Source organism: Silene latifolia, chromosome 8 (genome assembly GCF_048544455.1).
Source record: "Silene latifolia isolate original U9 population chromosome 8, ASM4854445v1, whole genome shotgun sequence".
Lineage (NCBI taxonomy): Eukaryota > Viridiplantae > Streptophyta > Magnoliopsida > Caryophyllales > Caryophyllaceae > Silene > Silene latifolia.
In genome coordinates this window covers 4,098,460-4,119,238 of record NC_133533.1, presented here as the reverse complement: position 1 = coordinate 4,119,238, position 20,779 = coordinate 4,098,460, and the positions used below count along the sequence as shown (strand labels likewise).

Genomic DNA, 20,779 nt, shown 5'->3' with positions numbered 1-20,779 from the left:
TTTAATTGGAGGGAAATCGGGTTCAATTGGAGGGATAATGGAACTGGAAAATGGGAGTGGGGATTGGAGGGATAAACAAAGAGAAATGACTAAACAATGCCAAGTCACCATTTGTTCCGTTAGCCAAGACGGTTTTTAAACTTTTTTTGATGGAAAAGTCGGGCCAGCAAGCTTTAACTTCGCGGTTGGTTCTCTTAGCCCGGTCCCGCAGTTTGGTGTTATTTGACAAATAAAAGTAAATATTAGGTGTTTCTCGACAAATAAAAAACGTAGTTGCTCTTTCATGTACAAGTTTTACTCTTTTACGGACTTTTTTTCATAATTTTTCCATCACCTACCCTTATTTTTTTTAAAAAAAAGAAGAATGTTCTCCCTTTTCCCTTTCATCCAAAAAATTGATCAAATTCCTAACAAATTCAACAATTATACTTATAAATTTTAATTCACATATTAATTAAGTACTTCTAATAATTCTTTTTTCAATCTATGAGCATCAGTTTGATATATTTAAATTAAATTAAGGGTACTTCATAAAATTACACTGCACTTGGAAATTTGATCTGAAAATTCAGTTAGAAAATCGAAAATCCAATAATCAATACGTAATACTTGAAAATGCGATCTGGAAAACATTTGTATGAGAATAGTAATAAGGGTACATCGGCTTTGCATATTCGTACTGATGGTGTATGAATCATAGTTATTGTCCGCCATTTTTTAGTTTCCCACTGCCCATATATGACATTGATGCCCATTTATGACATTGATAATGGTTCTACTTGAAATTGGAACCTGTTAGAATGATTAGCGCTTGGCACCATCTCGTTAGTGTCATGTTGTTAAAGAGGTAGACAATGGTGTTAGGCTTGGGGAAACTGTTATGGCGGGAAGGGGCGGGAGAGGGGTGGACGGGTGGTGGCGGCAGGAGAGGTGGTTGCCTTGTTGGGCAGTGGATGGAGAGTTGAAAGGGAGAAACTAGTTAAAAAACTAGGTATAAAAATGAGAGGGGTAAAATAGTAAATCATGTACATGAATGAGTAAATCATGTACATGAATGAGCAATACCCATAAAAAAATACTAGGTACCCTAGCTATAAGTTTGGAGTGAGATACGGTTATTTTCTATTAAGTTTCTAATGTTTTAGTATAAAATAAAGTGTGAAAGTGTTTTATAGTAAGTCTGACACTTTCTTGTCGGGTCAGACACTCCCAAGTGTTGGAAGGTTAATTTTTGACACAAAGTGTCGTGTAACATAGACCACAACTAATTGACAATCCTATTTATGAGATTCATCTTTATATCATCATATGAAATGTGTAACTAAGAAGAGAAAAATCCATGTCGTCATCAAAATCCATCTTCGTTCCAATCTCGAGGTAACACGTTTTGGTTGAAAGTCGGAAACTCATCATGTACACATGTTTGCACTCAGGAAAATTTACCTACAATACCAAATTGTACAAAAGAATTGCTTAGTTTGGTTGATACTTGATAGTCCTGATAAGTGTAGCTTGAGGGACCTTAATTAGACTTGTATAAAATAAATAAAAGAAGTTTCAATATTTTATGACTTTTTAGTGAAAGGGAATGATATGTAAAAGGGAAACTTATTAGATTTAATTTATAGTCCCTTAACTGAAAACTTAAATAGCTGAGATTTTTAACCGGAAAAAATGTGATTGTTTTAGGTTATTATATTACCGTTTACACCAAAAGTAAATGTGAAAATAGATTCTAATATTATTAAGGATACAAATAATAAACTCGATAATACAAAGACGGAGTCAACAACACAACAAACAATACCAAGCAAATAGCACATGTTCCTATTTCTTCTCCTCTGTTTAGTCGAGAGTTTTAGTCAATTGTATACTCCTTGTTAATAGCTCTTGTTAGCTTAAAAGTAGGTTTTTGTTATCTATAACCTAGCTATTAGTTAGACTAATTTAGTATATATATGTACCTCTTGTATTACGTTCAATTCATCAATTCAATTATTAATCTCATCTCATTCTTCACATGGTATCACGAGTCCTACGATCCTCACGATCAACCTAAAACACCCGTCTCCTTTCTAAATCCTCGAGTTATTAAATCCGTCTTTCGATCCGACCACCATGTCTGCGCAACAACAACTCCAACTCGCCAATCATGCCGAACCCACACACCCACTTGCCTTAGTCACCTTTGCCAATTACATCCAATTAAAAGACACGATTACCTTCCGTCAATGGAGGTTTCAAGTCCGTGCTATTATGAACGGTCTTGAACTCTTTTCCTATCTTGATGGTACTACTGCCCCTCCATCAAAAACTATCACTGTCAACCCTGTACCACCCGAAACCGAATCCAAGACAGCCCCCAACCCTGCCTATTCCACATGGTATAGGCAAGACCAACTCATCCTCGGTGCACTCACAGGCACCCTAGCCTCCCCGATTGCAGCTCTTATAGTTAACGATACCACCTCTCATGCTGCCTGGACTACCCTCCTACGCACCTTTGCCAACTTGTCCCGAGGGCATCGTCTTCAAATTAAAGATCGTCTCGACAACCTCTCCCATACCGATGACATGTCCATTACCGATTACATGACCGCCATAAAAGCTTGCACTGACGATTTAGCCCAACTCGAGCATCCCATGGATGTCGATGATATCACCGCAAAAATCCTAAACGGCCTGAACTATGCCAAGTACGGTTCCGTCATTGAAGCTGTTCGTGCTCGCGACACTTCCATTTCCTGTAACACTACGGATTTTCATAAGCTAAATACTCGACCGAGTAGAGCCTACTCGACCGAGTAGTGTCAAGGGTGTAGTTTGTTTGGGTTCTGCCGAGGAATACTCGGCCGAGTATGATGAATACTCGACCGAGTAGAGGATACTCGGCCGAGTATGCCCTATACTCGACCGAGTATCCGGTCTGGCGAGTTATATTTCAGCGGTTTGATGCGGGAGTGTTTGGGGTTGTTTTATATTCAAAGGCAGTTTCTAAAACGTCATTTCAACCTTAATCATTTTACGATCTCTCTAATCACTCCCTAATCATTCTCTAATCTCTTTGTGTGTGTAATTGTCGTAATCCTTGCGCATAATCTCTCATCCTCTTTTGTTGGTAAGTTTCATTCCCATGTCATTTAATTATGTTCTTTTAGGGTTACTATATATATGGAATTTGGGGAAAAGGGGGAATTGTGCAATGTGTGATTGTGTTATATGGTTATTGTATAGGAGAAGACTTCATAGAGGAGCCCTTTACGATTGTTCGGTTTAAAATCTGCTTTGTTGATTGCTAAGGTAGGGTTTCCTACTCGGTTCTATTTAATTAATTGGAGATGTTGTGATTGTCTTGTGTATAATTGTTGTTATCTGGCGATCATCGGAGGATGGGTGTTGTGGAGACGTTGTTGGTGTGGTTGTGTTGTGACGGTTGTGGTGTTGTGACAATTTGTGATCTTTGTGTGTGTGTGGTTGTGGTGGAGTCACTTGCGGGAGTGGCTTCACACCCTAGTTCGCCCTCCGTGGAACCCGTCACGGGAGGGGATGTGCACATTAAGGGACGGGGATTGTTAGTCGCTCGTTGATGAGCTGCACTAGGTGGGGATGGGCTGCGGTCACCCACTGGCGGCGAGGATTACCTGTTGCGATGGGTAATCTGGCGGGGCTACACACTTTGGTGTGTAGTCGGATTCTGTGTGTGAGATCGATGATCATTTGGTGGTAATGTTTGTTGTCTTATATTGATTGAGTAGTAAGCATCGACCCGTGTTGTTGTTTTGTAAAACTGCGGTGATCCATTCGGGGATGGTGAGCGGATTGTGACAGGTGATACATTTATTGAGCTTGGGGCAGTCATGGGAGAGTCACCACGCTGGATTAGATGACACCATCACGAGCCTTAGTTATTGTTTTGGTAGTTGTTGCCCTTTGGATAATTCGTTTATTAGATTTTGGAGACTATGTAACTTTTATAACTACCGTACATTAATAAATGTGTTTGAATTTGTGGCTTTTGATATATACTAACCTCGGGCAACCGAGATGGTAACAACCTTTCATCTGTGGGGTATTCTGGTAAGGTACCTTGATATGAGGGGTGTTACAAAGTGGTATCAGAGCCGACGATTCCGGCACCTAAAACAAATGAACCCAATGAACTTAGGGAATCTAAATAAAATGAACCCGGGGAGAGTTGTTTGGAGTTGCCGCAAAGACTTGGGAGACGTCCCGAAGTCGCATTAAGGCCCTTACGATCTCAAGCCGGTCACATGGGGGGAAACTGTTGTATGTTTGAGTCATGTGAGTTTGATATCTATAGTTTGAATCTTGTGCATGGTTGGATGAAATGATGAAAGAAGTGGAATGTGATAGTTGTTGAAAGATGCATCGAGGATTGTTGATGTTAAACTTTGAGCATGAATATGTTGGCATGTTAAGTGTTGGAACATGGTAAAATATGAAAAGTGAATTGTGAAATTGTATCTCGTTGATATTGAGCATGAAGAATGTGATCATGTTACCTGTTTAATACAATGTTGAACATGAAGTATGGTAGTGGTACATGTGCATATGAACATGATGATTTTAATGCTTGATTGTTGGTAGAAGCATGTGATTAAGGTCATGCGTCTATATATGTGAATGTCGTGTTTAATTTTCATGTGAGTATGATAAGAGTTCACTTGTGTACTGGTTTCTTGGAGTTTTGAGTTGTTGTTGTTGCTTTATGCATGTTCAAATTGTTTCGGTTTAGGAAATTTGATTAGTATGAAGATCGATTACGGAAGGGTTGTCTTAAAACTGTCATAAGTCGAGTTCTAGAAAAGATATTGTTGTGATTCCAAGTTGAGGTGATAGCTTGTCCTCTTACGATTCTAACGATAGGTCACACGCCCAAAATGACCAAGTAACGAGTGAGATATGACTGTTTTACGAAAACTGGACGGTCTGAGAAACTGCGCCGATACTCGACCGAGTAGTCCCTACTCGGCCGAGTATCTTTTATACTCGACCGAGTATTCCATATTCGGCCGAGTAATATCTCGTGATAATACTTGTTTAGCGTGCGGAGTCGTGAACTCGGCCGAGTAGTCTCATACTCGACCGAGTAAGGTCTACTCGGCCGAGTATTCCCAATACTCGACCGAGTAATCCTTCTGCGACAATTGAGTTTGCTTCTGGAGTCGAAAACTCGACCGAGTAATATAGTTACTCGATCGAGTACCTTTTACTCGACCTAGTATGTTATGTACTCGACCGAGTACCTCATTGGGCGGTCATTTTGAGTCAGTGGTTATGTTCTTATGGTTGTTTTGAGTCGTAAGGTATGTATACCTGTATGTTTTGGGTCTTAAAGTATTCTTTTATATGCGACGGTCATGATACGTAAGTTACCAAATGTTATGATAGGGAAAATGCCGGGTTATGAGAGATAAGTGTTGGATAAGGAAGACATGTGTTAATGTGGTTGTGAGAAATAGTGGAAAAAGGAAAGGGAAGGATGATGAGCTAGTCGAGGTAAATAGCATGTTTTGTGAGATATGGTGAGTGATATAGTTGTGTGTTGAGTAATATAAAAGTAAGTATATATGGACAAAAGTAATGTAACTTTAAAGAAACGTGACAATGAAAGATTGAGATGAGGGATACGAATAGTGACATTTCGGGATGTGTAAGGACTTATAGAGGGAGACGGTTAGCATTGTGTTGGTTAAGGATATATGTAATGAAAGGATGCTTTAGAGGGATGGAGAAGAGGGGTATATAGTGAACTTAGATAGAGTTATGTCGCGACGTGGATTTGTAGATAGTGACCAAGTTTGAGAATTTGGAATATCAAGAGGTGGGCCTAGTGTGTAATTATTTGGGCGATTAACGGTATGAGATGAATTTTTGGTTTTCTAGAGATACAAAAGGGAGATACGACTAATTGAAGAGTAACTGTTAGTGTGTGGAGTTGATGGTGACAAGGGTGAGTGAGAAACAAGACGAGAGAGGATAAATGATAAGAAGAATGATAGGATATTGATATGAATTAATGGAATTAGAGTTGTGGAGCTACGAAGAAATAAAAAAAAAAAAATTACTAAAGAGTTAGGTAGAGAGAGGAAGGAGATGAATTATTACTTGGTATTATTGAGTAAAAGGAGGGGAAAAGGGATGGAAGTAAGTTGAGAGAACGTTGACCAGAGTTAAAGAGCATGAAGGTAGGAAATTATGAAATGTATGATATCCCCACTAGAGGGTGGGAGTTAATGGTTATATAGGAGAGCAGGACGACGTGTTAGCCGTGAGTTTCGAGGTATTAAGGGAATAAGGAGCTTGTAGAGTGGTTACACAATCTGAGATTTTGGTGGAGAGTTAGGTAACGATATGATAAAGGATAGAATTGGGAATAATGTTGAGGTAAATCTTGTTGATGGATTGGATGTTCGTTATTTGGGATGATAACCAAAGAGATAAAACGGATTGTGATATTAAGAAGTGATAGTAAGAGAGTAGTCACATGAAGGATGTTGGTGCCATAGTATTGTCACTAGTGGTTGAGGATGAGGTTACTTTAGGGAAGCTAGTTGATCTAATGAGGTTGATTTTGTAGAGACCAGATAGATATGTATGGTTGTGAGAGAGTATAAGATGTGGTTATATGAGGCGGTTGTTAGTAGTTGAGTATTAATGGTATGGTTACATTTGGCAGGGGGTGATGGTTATGCGGATGGGAGAATATGTTATGAGGGGTGTACGAGTTAAGCTCGAGTGAGAGGTAACTTTTAGCAGGTGGTAACTTACGTGATCAGGATTGACTAGTTGGATGTGATTATGGGTCTATGATGTGTATAAATGTTTGTGTGAGGTTCTGACCTCACGAGAAGCGGTATGGTGTGATAGTCATAAAGTTGTTGTATGAATGTTTGTGATATATGTTGGGTACGCCAATCTAATGGAATGAGGTTAAAAAGGTAATAATTTGATTGATCTGGCATGGATAGTTAAAATCGTAGGTGTATTGATGATACATGTATATTCCGTGAAAAGGTATGGATGATATGCATGAGATTCTTGTATGTTTATTCCGTATAAAATGTTGTGTTATGGTCGAGTAAAGCAGTTTTGAGTAAGTTTTCTTGTCCAGAGAGTTATACTGAGTCAGTGTTTGTGGGAATTATATGTGGGCGTGATGTTTATCGATGTGGTTGTTGTGCCTCGGGTGGTGATCCGGGCATGGTACTTCGTATTGTGATGCGGGCATTTTCGCTGCGGTGCGGTGTTGGTGGCGGTGTTGCGATGCCGTCACCGGTTGTGGTGGAGTATACGGGGTGGTTACGATTTGAGTTTGAAAGTCTGAGACCGATTATGCCTGATTGTTGTTTTGTTCTTTGTTGTTTCTTGTGAGTTTCGGTTAGACATGTAGACTGTTGTTTTGTTTGTTGATGTTTCTTACCAGTTTCAATTTGGGAATGAGGGTAGAGGATGATATAAAAGAGAGTTGTATATGTTTTCGTTGTTATCATGGTATAGTGATATTCTGTTGATGGGACACGATTGTGATAGGTTATTCTGATAATTTTGATCTTGTTCTAGATGAGGCTTTGGTAGACATGGTAATGATCTGATATATGCAAGTGATTCGTAGAACATGTGTGGTAATGATCTGATATATGCAGATGGTTCATAATCCTTTGTTGAGACAGTGAGTGTAGGGTGTTGGGTATTTAGTGTCGTGTTAAGTTATGTATGAGTCTTGCGGTAATGAAAGAAAGGAACTTGAGGATCTAGTGTGAGTGTACGTAACAAGTGTGGATCGTGAATTATGCTTTTGGCGATAAGAGTTTTATATAGTTTATATAGAGAGGTATGTCGTGTTGCGGTAATGTGGAAGAGTTAGAGTGTTTGTCATGATCAGGATGGTGTGGTATTGGTTAGATGGAGTGCAGAATGAGTTGAGGTATGTGAATTGTTTAAGTAAGAGAGCCTTGGATATAGTAAGTGTTTAGATTATAGGCGGGTATCTTTCACATGTGGTGGTGATGAAGATAATGAGAGGTATAGCTAAGGATCTAGTATTAGTGAGTTACGAGGACGTAACATGTGTCTTAAGAGGAGTAGGATGCGGCAAAGAGCGTTTGAGGGTTGTGCATGTCGTAATATTATTGGACGTAGAGTGTTGGTGTAGCATAAGGAATGGATGGGTACATATAGTGGTTGATAGTGTTAAAAGGCCATGGCTGTGCTTGTAGTAGTTCGATGTTTAGGAGTGTGAGAATTTTTCGATAGTGTTGATAAAAGTGGATGATGATATTTATGAGTTCGAGAGTTTTGGCAGCTGATGTTGATGAGTGTGAGTAAACTTCGAGGACGAAGTTCCTTTTTAAGAGTGGTAGAATGTAACATTCCGTTTTGATGGTTGATCTTCTTTTGTGGATTGTCTTGGTATTGAGTGCTATTGAGTGTTATGGAAGTGAGACAAGATTGGAAACATTATTTTGTGGTTATTCGATAATGTTATGGAGTCTATACCGAGAGGATATGTTATCTAGTAAGCGTGGTTAGTGGAGCTGGTGTTAGGTGTCCATGTTTTATAGGTTGGGTTGGAACTTCGGGGACGAAGTTCTTTTTAAGGGGGGAAGATTGTAACACTACGGATTTTCATAAGCTAAATACTCGACCGAGTAGAGCCTACTCGACCGAGTAGTGTCAAGGGTGTAGTTTGTTTGGGTTCTGCCGAGGAATACTCGGCCGAGTATGATGAATACTCGACCGAGTAGAGGATACTCGGCCGAGTATGCCCTATACTCGACCGAGTATCCGGTCTGGCGAGTTATATTTCAGCGGTTTGATGCGGGAGTGTTTGGGGTTGTTTTATATTCAAAGGCAGTTTCTAAAACGTCATTTCAACCCTAATCATTTTACAATCTCTCTAATCACTCCCTAATCATTCTCTAATCTCTTTATGTGTGTAATTGTCGTAATCCTTGCGCATAATCTCTCATCCTACTGTTGGTAAGTTTCATTCCCCATGTCATTTAATTATGTTCTTTTAGGGTTACTATATATATGGAATTTGGGGAAAAGGGGGAATTGTGCAATGTGTGATTGTGTTATATGGTTATTGTATAGGAGAAGACTTCATAGAGGAGCCTTTCTGATTGTTCGGTTTCCGTATCTTTGTTGATTGCTAAGGTAGGGTTTCCCTACTCAGTTCTATTTAATTAATTGGAGATGTTGTGATTGTACTGTGTATAATTGTTGTTATCTGCTGATCATCGGAGGATGGGTGTTGTGGAGACGTTGTTGGTGTGGTTGTGTTGTGATGGTTGTGGTGTTGTGACAGCTGTGATGCTGTGTGTATGGTTGTGGTGGAGTCACTTGCGGGAGTGGCTTCACACCCTAGTTCGCCCTCCGTAGAACCCGTCACGGGAGGGGATGTGCACATTAAGGGACATGGATTGTTAGTCGCTCGTTGATGAGCTGCACTAGGTGGGGATGGGCTGCGGTCACCCACTGGCGGCGAGGATTACCTGTTGTGATGGGTAATCTGGCAGGGCTACACACTTCGGTGTGTAGTCGGTTACTGTGTGTGAGATCGATGATCAGCTGGTGGTAATGTTTGTTGTCTTATATTGATTGAGTAGTACTGACCCCGTGTTGTTGTTTTGTAAAACCTGCGGTGATCCATTCGGGGATGGTGAGCAGATTGTGACAGGTGATACATTTATTGAGCTTAGGGCAGTCATGGGAGAGTCACCACGCTGGATTAGATGACACCATCACGAGCCTTAGTTATTGTTTTGGTAGTTGTTGCCCTTTGGATAATTCGTTTATTAGATTTTGGAGACTATGTAACTTTTATAACTACCGTACATTAATAAATGTGTTTGGATTGTTGCTTTTGATATATACTAACCTCGGGCAACCGAGATGGTAACAACCTTTCATGCTGGGGTAGTCCTGGTAAGGTACCTTGGTATGAGGGGGTGTTACATTTCCTTTGAAGCTCTTCATGAGAAGTTGATTCAACAAGAACTCCGCCTTAAGCACACGCTTGCCCCCACTCCTACGTCCTTCCCTCCTTCTGCCCATGCTGCCAATTTCCGCCCCAACACCAATAATAACAATCAAACCCGTCCTTCTTATCAATATCGCCAAAACTACCAGTCCAATCGTTCCTCCAACTATTCCCCAAAATCGTCCAACTCCACTCCCTCCCAACCTGGGTACTCAAAGCCATATAAGGGTCGTTGTCATTACTGTGATCACGTTGGTCACGTCGCTTCCGACTGCCGTGACTTTCAGGCCAAATATCCCAATGTTGTCTTCCCGACTCGACAACCTCGTGGTCCTCCTCATGCTCACACTGCTACTCATCAAACGAACCAGCCCTCACACTCTTGGACCGTCGATAGTGGTGCCTCGCACCACATCACGGATGATCTCAATACTCTATCCCTCCACCAAGCCTATGACGGGCCTGACGACTTAGTTATAGGCGATGGTTCCGCTCTTTCGATCACTCATACTGGTTCTTTCACAATCCCTTTCTCTAATTCCTCTCTTAAATTTACTAATGTCCTAGTTGTTCCGTCAATTTCTCGTAAACTGTTATCCGTCTCACAATTTTGTACTGATAATAATGCCTATGCTATTTTCTCACCCTCTTCTTTTTGTATTAAGGCAAATCCGACGGGAGCGGTCCTTCTTCAAGGTCCTCTTATTGATGGGTCGTATGTTTGGTCGCCAACTCCGCCTCAAGCACACATAGCCGTAGCTCCTGGTCAAGCTTCGTGGCACCATCGACTTGGCCATCCTTCTGATAAAGTCCTTCAAGTTTTAAATTCTAAGTTTAATTTTCGTCTTTCTTATTCAAATCCATGTATTGCCTGCCAATTGAATAAAAGTCACAAATTAGCTTTTGGTCATTCAACGCTCACCTCTACTGCTCCTCTCGATTTAATATTTTCGGATTTATGGACTTCCCCCGTCACTTCTCACGAGTCATTTAAGTACTATGTAATCTTTGTCGATCATTTCACCCACTATATATGGATTTATCCGCTTAAACGCAAATCCGACACTGCTTCTACCTTTCAAAAATTCCGAGCAATTGTTGAAAATTTCTTTAATAAACCGATTAAACAATTTTATTCCGACAACGGAGGTGAGTTTATCAAATTTACATCCGACCTTAATCTTACTGGAATCACACATTTAACATCGCCTCCTCATACTCCTGAGTATAACGGTTTTGCTGAACGTCGTCATCGTCACATTGTTGAAACCGGTTTATCGCTCCTCACTCACGCACAACTACCATCCTCACTTTGGGCTTATGCATTCTCCACCGCTGCCTACCTTATTAACCGCTTACCTACACCGTCTCTCAATAATGATTCTCCATACCATAAGCTCTTCCATCAAGAACCGAATTTCTCAAAGCTTCATAATTTTGGGTGCCTCTGCTTCCCTTGGTTGCGCCCATACACTACTCATAAACTCCAACCACGGTCAGCTCAATGCGTCTTCGTTTGCTACTCTCCGACCCAAAGTGCATATCTTTGTCTCGACCCCATTACCTCTCGCATTTATACCTCTCGACATGTCCGTTTCTTTGATGATCAGTTTCCATACCCTTCTCTCCTCAAGCTGTCCCCTTCTCAACCTTCCATTACATCGTCTGATTGGTGTCCTTCACTTTTCCTGTTCTTTCTTCTTCTTCTTCCCCGACATCCACCACTACTCCCGAGTCTCCTTCCTCTTCCCCATCTGAACCAACTCCTCCCAACACCACCCCTCCTCCTTCTACCCCGTCCCCGTCTCCTCCTCCCCCGCCGCCTCCACCACCACCTCCATCCACTAGACCCGTTATCCGCCTCTCCAACAACATCAGGAAGCCAAACCCGAAATACACCAAACCCGCCAGTACCTCGAAGCCCACCACCACTGCTCTCCTCTCTACTGTATCCAGTACCCATGTTACTCCATCCACAGTAAAACAAGCCCTTGTTGATCCCTTGTAGCGTGCCGCTATGCAGGCCGAATATGATGCTTTATCACGCAACCAAACCTGGTCCTTAGTCCCGCCAACTTCTGCTCCAAATATCATCGGCTGTAAATGGGTTTATCGCCTCAAATATAACCCCGATGGCAGTCTTAAGCAACACAAAGCTCGTCTCGTTGCTAAAGGTTTTCACCAACGACCCGGTCTTGATTATTCCGAAACATTTAGCCCAGTTATTAAACCCACTACCATTCGCCTTATTCTCTCCCTCGCTGTCACACATGGTTGGTCGCTTCGACAGATAGATATTAATAACGCCTTTTTACAAGGCACTTTGACCGAGGACGTTTACATGGTCCAACCACCTGGTTTCGTCAGTTCTGAATTTTCGACTTATATTTGCAAATTACAAAAAGCTATTTATGGCCTTAAACAAGCCCTCGGGCTTGGTACACCGAACTCAAAAATTATTTTATTTCATTTGGTTTTCGAAATTCAATTTCTGATCCGTCGTTATTTATTCTTAATCGTTCTAATGTTCGTTTATATGCCTTAGTTTATGTCGATGACATAATTATTACAGGACCGGACACTACAGCCGTTAATGCCTTTATTGCAGCTATCTCGTCGCGTTTTTCTCTCAAGGACCTTGGCTGCCTCTCTTATTTTCTGGGTATGGAAGTTACTCCGACATCTACTGGTTTACATCTCAATCAATCCAATTATATTTCCGATATTCTTTCTCGCTTTAATATGCTGGATTGCAACCCGTCCACCACGCCAATGCTGCATTTTCCACACCTCAAACGGGAAGATCATCAACCAATTGAGAACGAGTCAAATTATCAGGCAATCGTGGGTAGTTTGCAATATCTTTCGTTAACACGGCCTGATATCGCCTTTTCAGTAAATAAACTTGCTCAGTTTGTCACTCATCCGACTTCCACTCACTGGTGCTCTCTTAAACGGTTACTTCGTTACTTAAAAGGTTCTATCAATCAGGGTATTCATCTACAAAGTCGTGCACCCTTCAACCTACACGCGTTTTGTGACGCGGACTTGGCTGGGGACCCGGGTGGCTATGTTTCAACTACTGGTTATGTTGTCTTTCTTGGCCAAAATCCTATATCATGGTTCTCTAAGAAGCAAAGGGCACTGTCACGGTCTTCCACCGAAGCCGAATTTAGAGCCATTGCTGACACTACTTCCGAATTACTATGGCTAAAGTCGCTTCTCACTGAACTCGGTCTCTCCTTGCCATCTACTCCTACAATTTTATGTGATAACCTTGGTGCCAAGAACTACTCTGCTAATCCTATTTTTCATTCACGAATGAAGCATCTCGCGCTTGCCTTTCATTTTGTTCGGGAACAGGTTCAATTTGGCACCATTCGAGTTCAACACATCAACGGCGACGATCAACTCGCGGATACTCTCACCAAGCCGTTGCTAAAGTCACGATTTCTTCTCCTTGCATCCAAGATTGGTCTTACTCTTCGACCGTCCATCTTGCGGGAGCGTATTAAGGATACAAATAATAAACTCGATAATACAAAGACGGAGTCAACAGCACAACAAACAATACCAAGCAAATAGCACATGTTCCTATTTCTTCTCCTCTGTTTAGTCGAGAGTTTTAGTCAATTGTATACTCCTTGTTAATAGCTCTTGTTAGCTTAAAAGTAGGTTTTTGTTATCTATAAGTCTATAACCTAGCTATTAGTTAGACTAATTTAGTATATATATGTACCTCTTGTATTACGTTCAATTCATCAATTCAATTATTAATCTCATCTCATTCTTCACAAATATCATATATAGAAAACTCTATGAAATATAGAGTTGTTTTATAGCTCTTTAAAATTCTTACTTATTATATGGAGCCAAGCTAAGTAAGAATGATTTTTATGATCAATGCACTTCTACAAGTGATTTAATTAAAGGTATTGAAGATTAATACTCAATTCTTCATTCATAAGGAGACAATGTTAATGAATAAGAACTGGTGATTGGATCTCAACCACGTAGGTCTTAGTTGAGAGAGTCTTTTTAAATGGTATCAGAAGTTGATGAACCCTGAAATCCCAATTCGGGTTTTAAGAGTCTCTAAAATCTTACAAATGGAAGTTTAACATATGGTATTATTGGTGATTATGGTGAACTTATGCCTTATTCACTTTCAAGCCCAAATAATTAACAGGCGAGTAAACATGCGTGTTAAAGTATAAGAACCATTTGTTGGTAGTTCAAAAATGGATGGAGGGAATAATAATAGTTAGAAGACCCTTGACCAGTTAAACAATTGATTTGACATGATAACTGGAAAAAAAAAACATAAAATAAAAAGTCAACTAAGTAAGAAAAACTACTACCAGTCTACCATACATCTAAGTGATTTAACTACCTACAACGATTAGATTATTGCATTATTTGCTTACTATAAAACATACTATAAAATTGTTGTATACACTAAAATTTGGGAGAGATGGTCTTTTAAGTTATTGAGAGATCAGTCTTCCGTACCCTCTTATTTGTACTTCGTGATTCTTTTATTGTGATCGTGACATAGTAAATTCGTACTTATTTACATAATAAATGTATTCATTTTATCTTTAATCATGATTTATACCTATTTTATTATCTTTAATATCACTTTTTCTTAAAATTGTAAAATAGTCTCTCAATAAACTTATTAAGAGGTCGTCTCTCACGAGACCTACTCGTATTGTATATAATACAATCACATAAAAATAGTCATTTTATAATAAAAAGTGACCATTTTATGTAAAAAAAACAACCATTCTAAATGACCACTTTTTAATGTAAAAATCATCATTTTTTACCGATCAATAAAATAGTCGTACACAATAACTACTCCTCGTTTGGTTGATACAGGAATTAAATTGATGTGTTAATTTGCAATATACGGGAGTTTAATTCCTACATTAAAATTCACGTGAATTACAATAATACGTTTGGTTGTCATGTTGGAGTTTTACTTTTCTAGGAATTTCCAATGACCATGAGGGGTAAATAGATAAATTCCCTCATCATGTAGGAGTTGGAAACGCCTAAGAGTTTTAAACTCCCCCATTTTACAAAAAATGGGGTAACCAAACAACCTCTAGAAATCCCAATTCATGGGATTCTAGAATTCCCATGAATTGGGTGAGCAACCAAACGAGGCCTTAATATAATTACTAATAGCTTGCTTAAATATAAGGGCACTGTGGCACACATAATAAAATTAGCACAAAATCTCATTTGTGACGGTACATATCCGTCACTCTGGAGTGACGAATACCATTTTACCTCACAAAGTACCCACCTTTTCTCTCTCTGCAACACTATTCATGTGGTCCCCTTTCTCCACTAACCCATTTTGTTACCATTTTAACTCACAAAATATCCGCCACAAATGGTGACCCGTCACAAGGGAGACCAATTGTAAAATTAGTAAATACATTATCCAAATTCCAATCCCACTATTGTCAAATATCATGACACAATTATGAGCATGATTCTTGCTTCCTCTATAATTATAAATATTTATAATTTATAATACAAATACAAAGTCAACTGATTAAACCTATCGTTAATTTATAATACCATGGCAGCTTGTTCAACCCTCATGTACTTTTCAATACAACGATGGTACAATCGTACACAATAATGTTCCATGTCATCTGATAAACTTACGGTGGATGCGAGTTACTTGTTTGACAATCTTATTACGGAGTAATATGTTACTCCATACATTACTATAATAATAACAATACCTTTATCAAATATCAGGTAGCTTATCAGATCGATATACTCGTATTTAGTAGTAAAGATAGAATTTGAACTCAACACGGGTGAAAAATTCCACGAAAACTAATAAGTAATGTTATAAGAGAAACTCGAAGAATTCAAAAATGTTAATTAAGAGCTCTAAAATCGCACGGTTTTATGTTAAAGACTCTTCAAGACGATCTCACGCGAGTTATTATTTATGGGTTGAGAGCAGTGGCGTAGCCACCTTATGAGCAACGGAGTCTTAAGACCCCACAGGTTTTTGTAGATTTACCAAATCGTATGCCGGGATATATATGTACGATTGTACTGATTTTTGACTACGTCACGTAAGACCCCTCTATTTTATGAGTGGTAAGATAGACCCCGTTGGTAAAAATTTTCTAGCTACGCCACTGGTTGATATGAGAGAGTATGTTTTCTTGATTTAGAGTCTTTCACCCTAATGAAAAACATGTTAGCTTAATATATGCAATTTAAGGCCTCGTTTGGTTACACTCTCAATTCATGGGAATTCTAAATTCCAGGAATTGAGTTTTTGATAACATGTTTAGTTACCCCCCATATTACAAAATGGGGGAGTTTACAATTCAAAGGGAGTTTTCAACTCCTACATGATGTAGGAGTTTGATTACCAACCCCTACCTACGTAATTGGAAACTCCCCTATCCCATTTCCTTAAAATTACCCATTTGCCCATTTGTATAAATTAGTTGCCAGTAATATTACGGCGGGGTATATTGGTAATTAGAAACTAAAATCATGTAAATTGACACGGTTCAACCAAACATTGCATGGGAGTTTAATTCCTGGGAAAAACAAACTACCCCAAGGCAACCAAATATATTTTCACAAATTTATCATTTCATGGAAATTGGATGTAGGAGTTGGATTCTAGTGAATTTCAAACTACCACATGAATTCTATTTCCGCATGAACCAAACAAGGCCTAAATACGACATTTACGACTACTTATGTTCGGGGGTTTAACCAATTGGATTAATTACTTAGTGACTCAAATGACCAAAGGGTACGGGCGTGTAATAGTCATGTGGGAAATTTGCATTGTCCGTAGTACATCTCACGTCGTACACAAGCTCACGAGGGATCCTAATTCTTCGGAATTTTTTTATTATCTCTAACGTCAAAATATTCCCCAAATTAATAAATAAATTCAACTAGTAAATTATTTAATCAAAATGTCGACACTTTTTACGCATTATAAATAAGCATAATTTTCAACACGAAAACACCAACACCAAGTAAACACTAACAATACATACATACAAACTAAATCAACAAAAAAAAAAATGTCTAGTAAGAAAATGAGGGCACTTCAAACAATTACATGTTATATATTCTTAGTCATTTTCGTCTCGTTCGCAAACCTGGCCCGTGCCCAGGACGTCTCAGGATGTGAGGCGTCTGCTAGTCATGGGTGTTACGATAAGGAAAAGTCTTTAAAACTTAAAATAATAGCCATATTTACTATTTTAGTGGCTAGCGTGATTGGAATAGGTTTACCTTTATTCTCAACCGCGTTTCCTGCCTTACATCCAGACAGAACCCCGGCGCTGGTGGTCAAAACCCTGGCTTCGGGGGTGATATTGTCAACGGGTTTCATGCATGTGTTACCTGACTCGTGGGCTAATTTAACGTCAGAGTGTTTGCCTGAAAACCCGTGGAGAATGTATCCTATGTCAACTTTGATCGCGATGTTTACCACCATCTTGACTATGATGATGGATACAATCGCCACCGCGTATTATAAGAAGAGAGGGATGAAAAATAGGTTACATTCTCATGGTGGTGGTGGTCATGGTCACGGTCACGGTCACGGTGGTGGTGTTAATGTTATCCATCATATTGAGAATGATAGTGGCAATGAGACGGAATTAGTGGACCAAAACAACGATAAAATCGTACAAGGTGGGACGGTTGATGATAAAGAGTCTCAATTGTTACGATATCGTATCGTTGCCCAGGTATGATTTATGAGCTAGAATATGTCAATGTTATTAGTTATTACATGTCTCCCGATTAATTATTTACGTTTTTTTTTATAACGACTAATACAAAAAGTCAAAAATAAATACTTCGTATATGAAAAGGTGAAAAAATAAGATGCACGTAATAATATGAGGAGAGTCGGAGGTATTCGATAATAGGTTTCAGGTTTGAATCTCCCCTCTACGACTCCACTATGCGGTGAAAAATAGACTTGTATATATCTGAAACGGGAATGTAAAGAAATTGCTGAGACACTCAAATTAAACATTCAAATAAAGAAAATGGTGAAAAATTAATTAGGGCTGATGGAGTAGTATAGTGTGGTACATTTACGTTATATTCAATTATTATATCACATACTAAATTGAAATAAACTAATTCATGATTTCATCATTTTCATGTGATGCGTATAAAGTCAATTTCTTTGTTATATTTCTTAAACCTAAAGGAAAGTGGAAGAAACGTACTCCATGTTCTTTATAAATACAGGATATAAAGTTAATAATCAATAATCAACAATCAATAATCAATAATGTACAAATAACCATTTGTATATATATGTATGGCACTATAACGGTATATTAACGGTTGTTACATTTCAATCATGTGTCTACCGTCTATTAAAATACCAGTCACAAAATATTTAAGAAAAAAGTAAACAAAAGATTAAAACGGATAAAATAAACAATTGTATATTTGACTATTATTTTCTAATTGAATACTTGTTCTATTTATCTCTCTGTATATATATTGCACATCAAAGGAATAAGTCAATGTAATATTTCAAAGAACTTGTTAGTAACATACAAATATACAATCATACATATATATAATCTGAAATGTATGTATAACGTACGTTTACCAAGTAAACTAAAGAACGATAACAATTAAGACATTCTTGATTGTTTACCAAATATATTCATTTGAAATATATATTTTTTAACTAAAGATAAACAAATAATTGAGACAATAATTATATGCATGTATAAGTTTACATTGAGTTAGAAATATATTTTATTACATGCATGTAAATAAGATAAACTGAAAATAAAATAAATGAATACAGGTGCTGGAGCTGGGAATAGTGGTGCACTCGGTTGTAATAGGATTGTCAATGGGAGTATCCAACAATCCATGTACAATAAGACCACTTGTTGCTGCTATGTGTTTCCATCAACTCTTTGAGGGCATGGGCCTTGGCGGTTGCATCTTGCAGGTATTTCGATTGTTATTGTATAAAATCGTTTTATAATAATATTTTTTGAAAACTCTTTTACTATCAGTAATAATTCTTTTATTTGGTACTCATTTTCATAATGAAATTAACAATTGTTAAGAACTTTTTTACTTAGTAATCGGGCCAGTACGGGCTTGGGCCGGGCCTTTCTATCCAAAACGGCCCATTTGTGTGGGCCGGGCTGGACCGGGCCAGATGCGTGGGCTTATTTGACAGGCCCAAACACGGGCTAATTTGGGCTTTTGGGCCTAAATGGGCTTTTCGGGCCCTAAAATTTACGACTTACATTAGAAAATAATTAGCATAATACTTTCAATTACTACTTTAAAAACATACGTAGTTTATAAAATTGTACAAAATATGATGAAATGCTTATGAATTGCTCTCCAAAATAAAATAAAGACAAACACCCCCACTTTAGAATGCTTAATCATGCATTCGTGATATGATTTATGTTATATACACATTATTTTATAAATCTTAAAAAATATACTTGAGTTTTTAAAAAGGTGTTTATAACTAAAACACTATTTTAATAGGTTTTATAAAAAAAAATTCATTTATTAATAAATATGGGCCGGGCCAGGCCAAAATTTGGGCCAGGAGCTTGGCCCAAACCCGGCCCAAAAATATGTTGGGCCTTTTTGGGCCAGCCCACGGGCTTTTTTGGGCCAAAATAAAAGGCCCAAGCCCTTCTAAAAAGTGGGCCAGGCTGGGTAGGGCCAATGAGCTTAGACTATTTGATCAGCTCTATTGCTAAGTTTCAAATCCTGACTCCACCGTGCACATATTTTTTCAGGCGGATTACGGAATAAAGATGAAAGCAATAATGGTAGCCTTCTTTGCAACCACAACACCACTTGGTATTGCAATTGGGCTAGCAATCTTAAATGTATATGATGAGAACAGCCCAGCTGCCCTTATAATTGTAGGGGTGTTGAATGCCATGTCTTCTGGGTTACTTATTTACATGGCTTTAGTGGACCTTTTGGCCGCTGATTTTATGGGACCTAAACTTCAAGCAAGTATTAAACTTCAATTTGTTTGCTATGCTGCTGTGTTTTTAGGCATGGGTGTCATGTCCCTTATGGCTAAATGGGCTTAAGGAGGGAGATCTACCTTAATTTTAATTTCCAAATTTGTAACAATGTGGTTGTGTTAATACTCTCTCCGACTCAACTGGTTCATTATGTAAAAAATCGGTGAGTGAGACAAAGTACTAATTCGTCGAGTTGTGTGTATTATTATCTTTGGGCCGCAAAATAAGTACCTTTGGGATACTATCCTTTTCTTTGATGACGAGTCAGGATAGTATAAAGGGTAGCAGTGTGTTCGCGGCCCTAAATTTCGAATTAAGGCTCTTTGTATTTTTGTGTATATTTTCGATACTTTGAGAATTAGAAAGGCAAATCATTTTGCAATTGTGATGTTGTATCTTCATACCTTTTTAACGTTTTTTTTCCATAAATGTATTATAATAACGTTTAAAATAGATATGTAATGTTGTAAACCTGTAGCTAATGAAGCACCAACCTCTAATTAAAGTTCTCTCTCCAAACTCTACGACACAGAAGGAAGACTAAAGGGGTGTTTGGTTGAGTAAGTTGGGTGGAATGGTATGATTTTAATCGATGCTACTGGTTGGGTCAGGCATTTTGAAATAAAGTTATAAACCTAATGAATTCTTATTTCCACCATAACTCTTTGAATTCTCATACCCACATTTTCATCAAGTTTCA

The 20,779-nt window shown here is 38.6% G+C and overlaps 1 protein-coding gene across 1 annotated transcript; it reads left to right on the top strand.

Moving 5' to 3' along the window:
* Positions 1 to 17,056: 17,056 nt before the first annotated feature.
* On the top strand, positions 17,057 to 20,209 carry LOC141594003 (fe(2+) transport protein 1-like). Its single transcript, XM_074414221.1, has 3 exons — positions 17,057 to 17,778; positions 18,870 to 19,019; positions 19,840 to 20,209. Exons 1-3 carry the CDS (start codon positions 17,104 to 17,106, stop codon positions 20,143 to 20,145), a joined length of 1,131 nt encoding a protein of 376 aa, XP_074270322.1. The 5' UTR covers positions 17,057 to 17,103; the 3' UTR covers positions 20,146 to 20,209.
* The last annotated feature ends 570 nt before the right edge of the window (positions 20,210 to 20,779 follow it).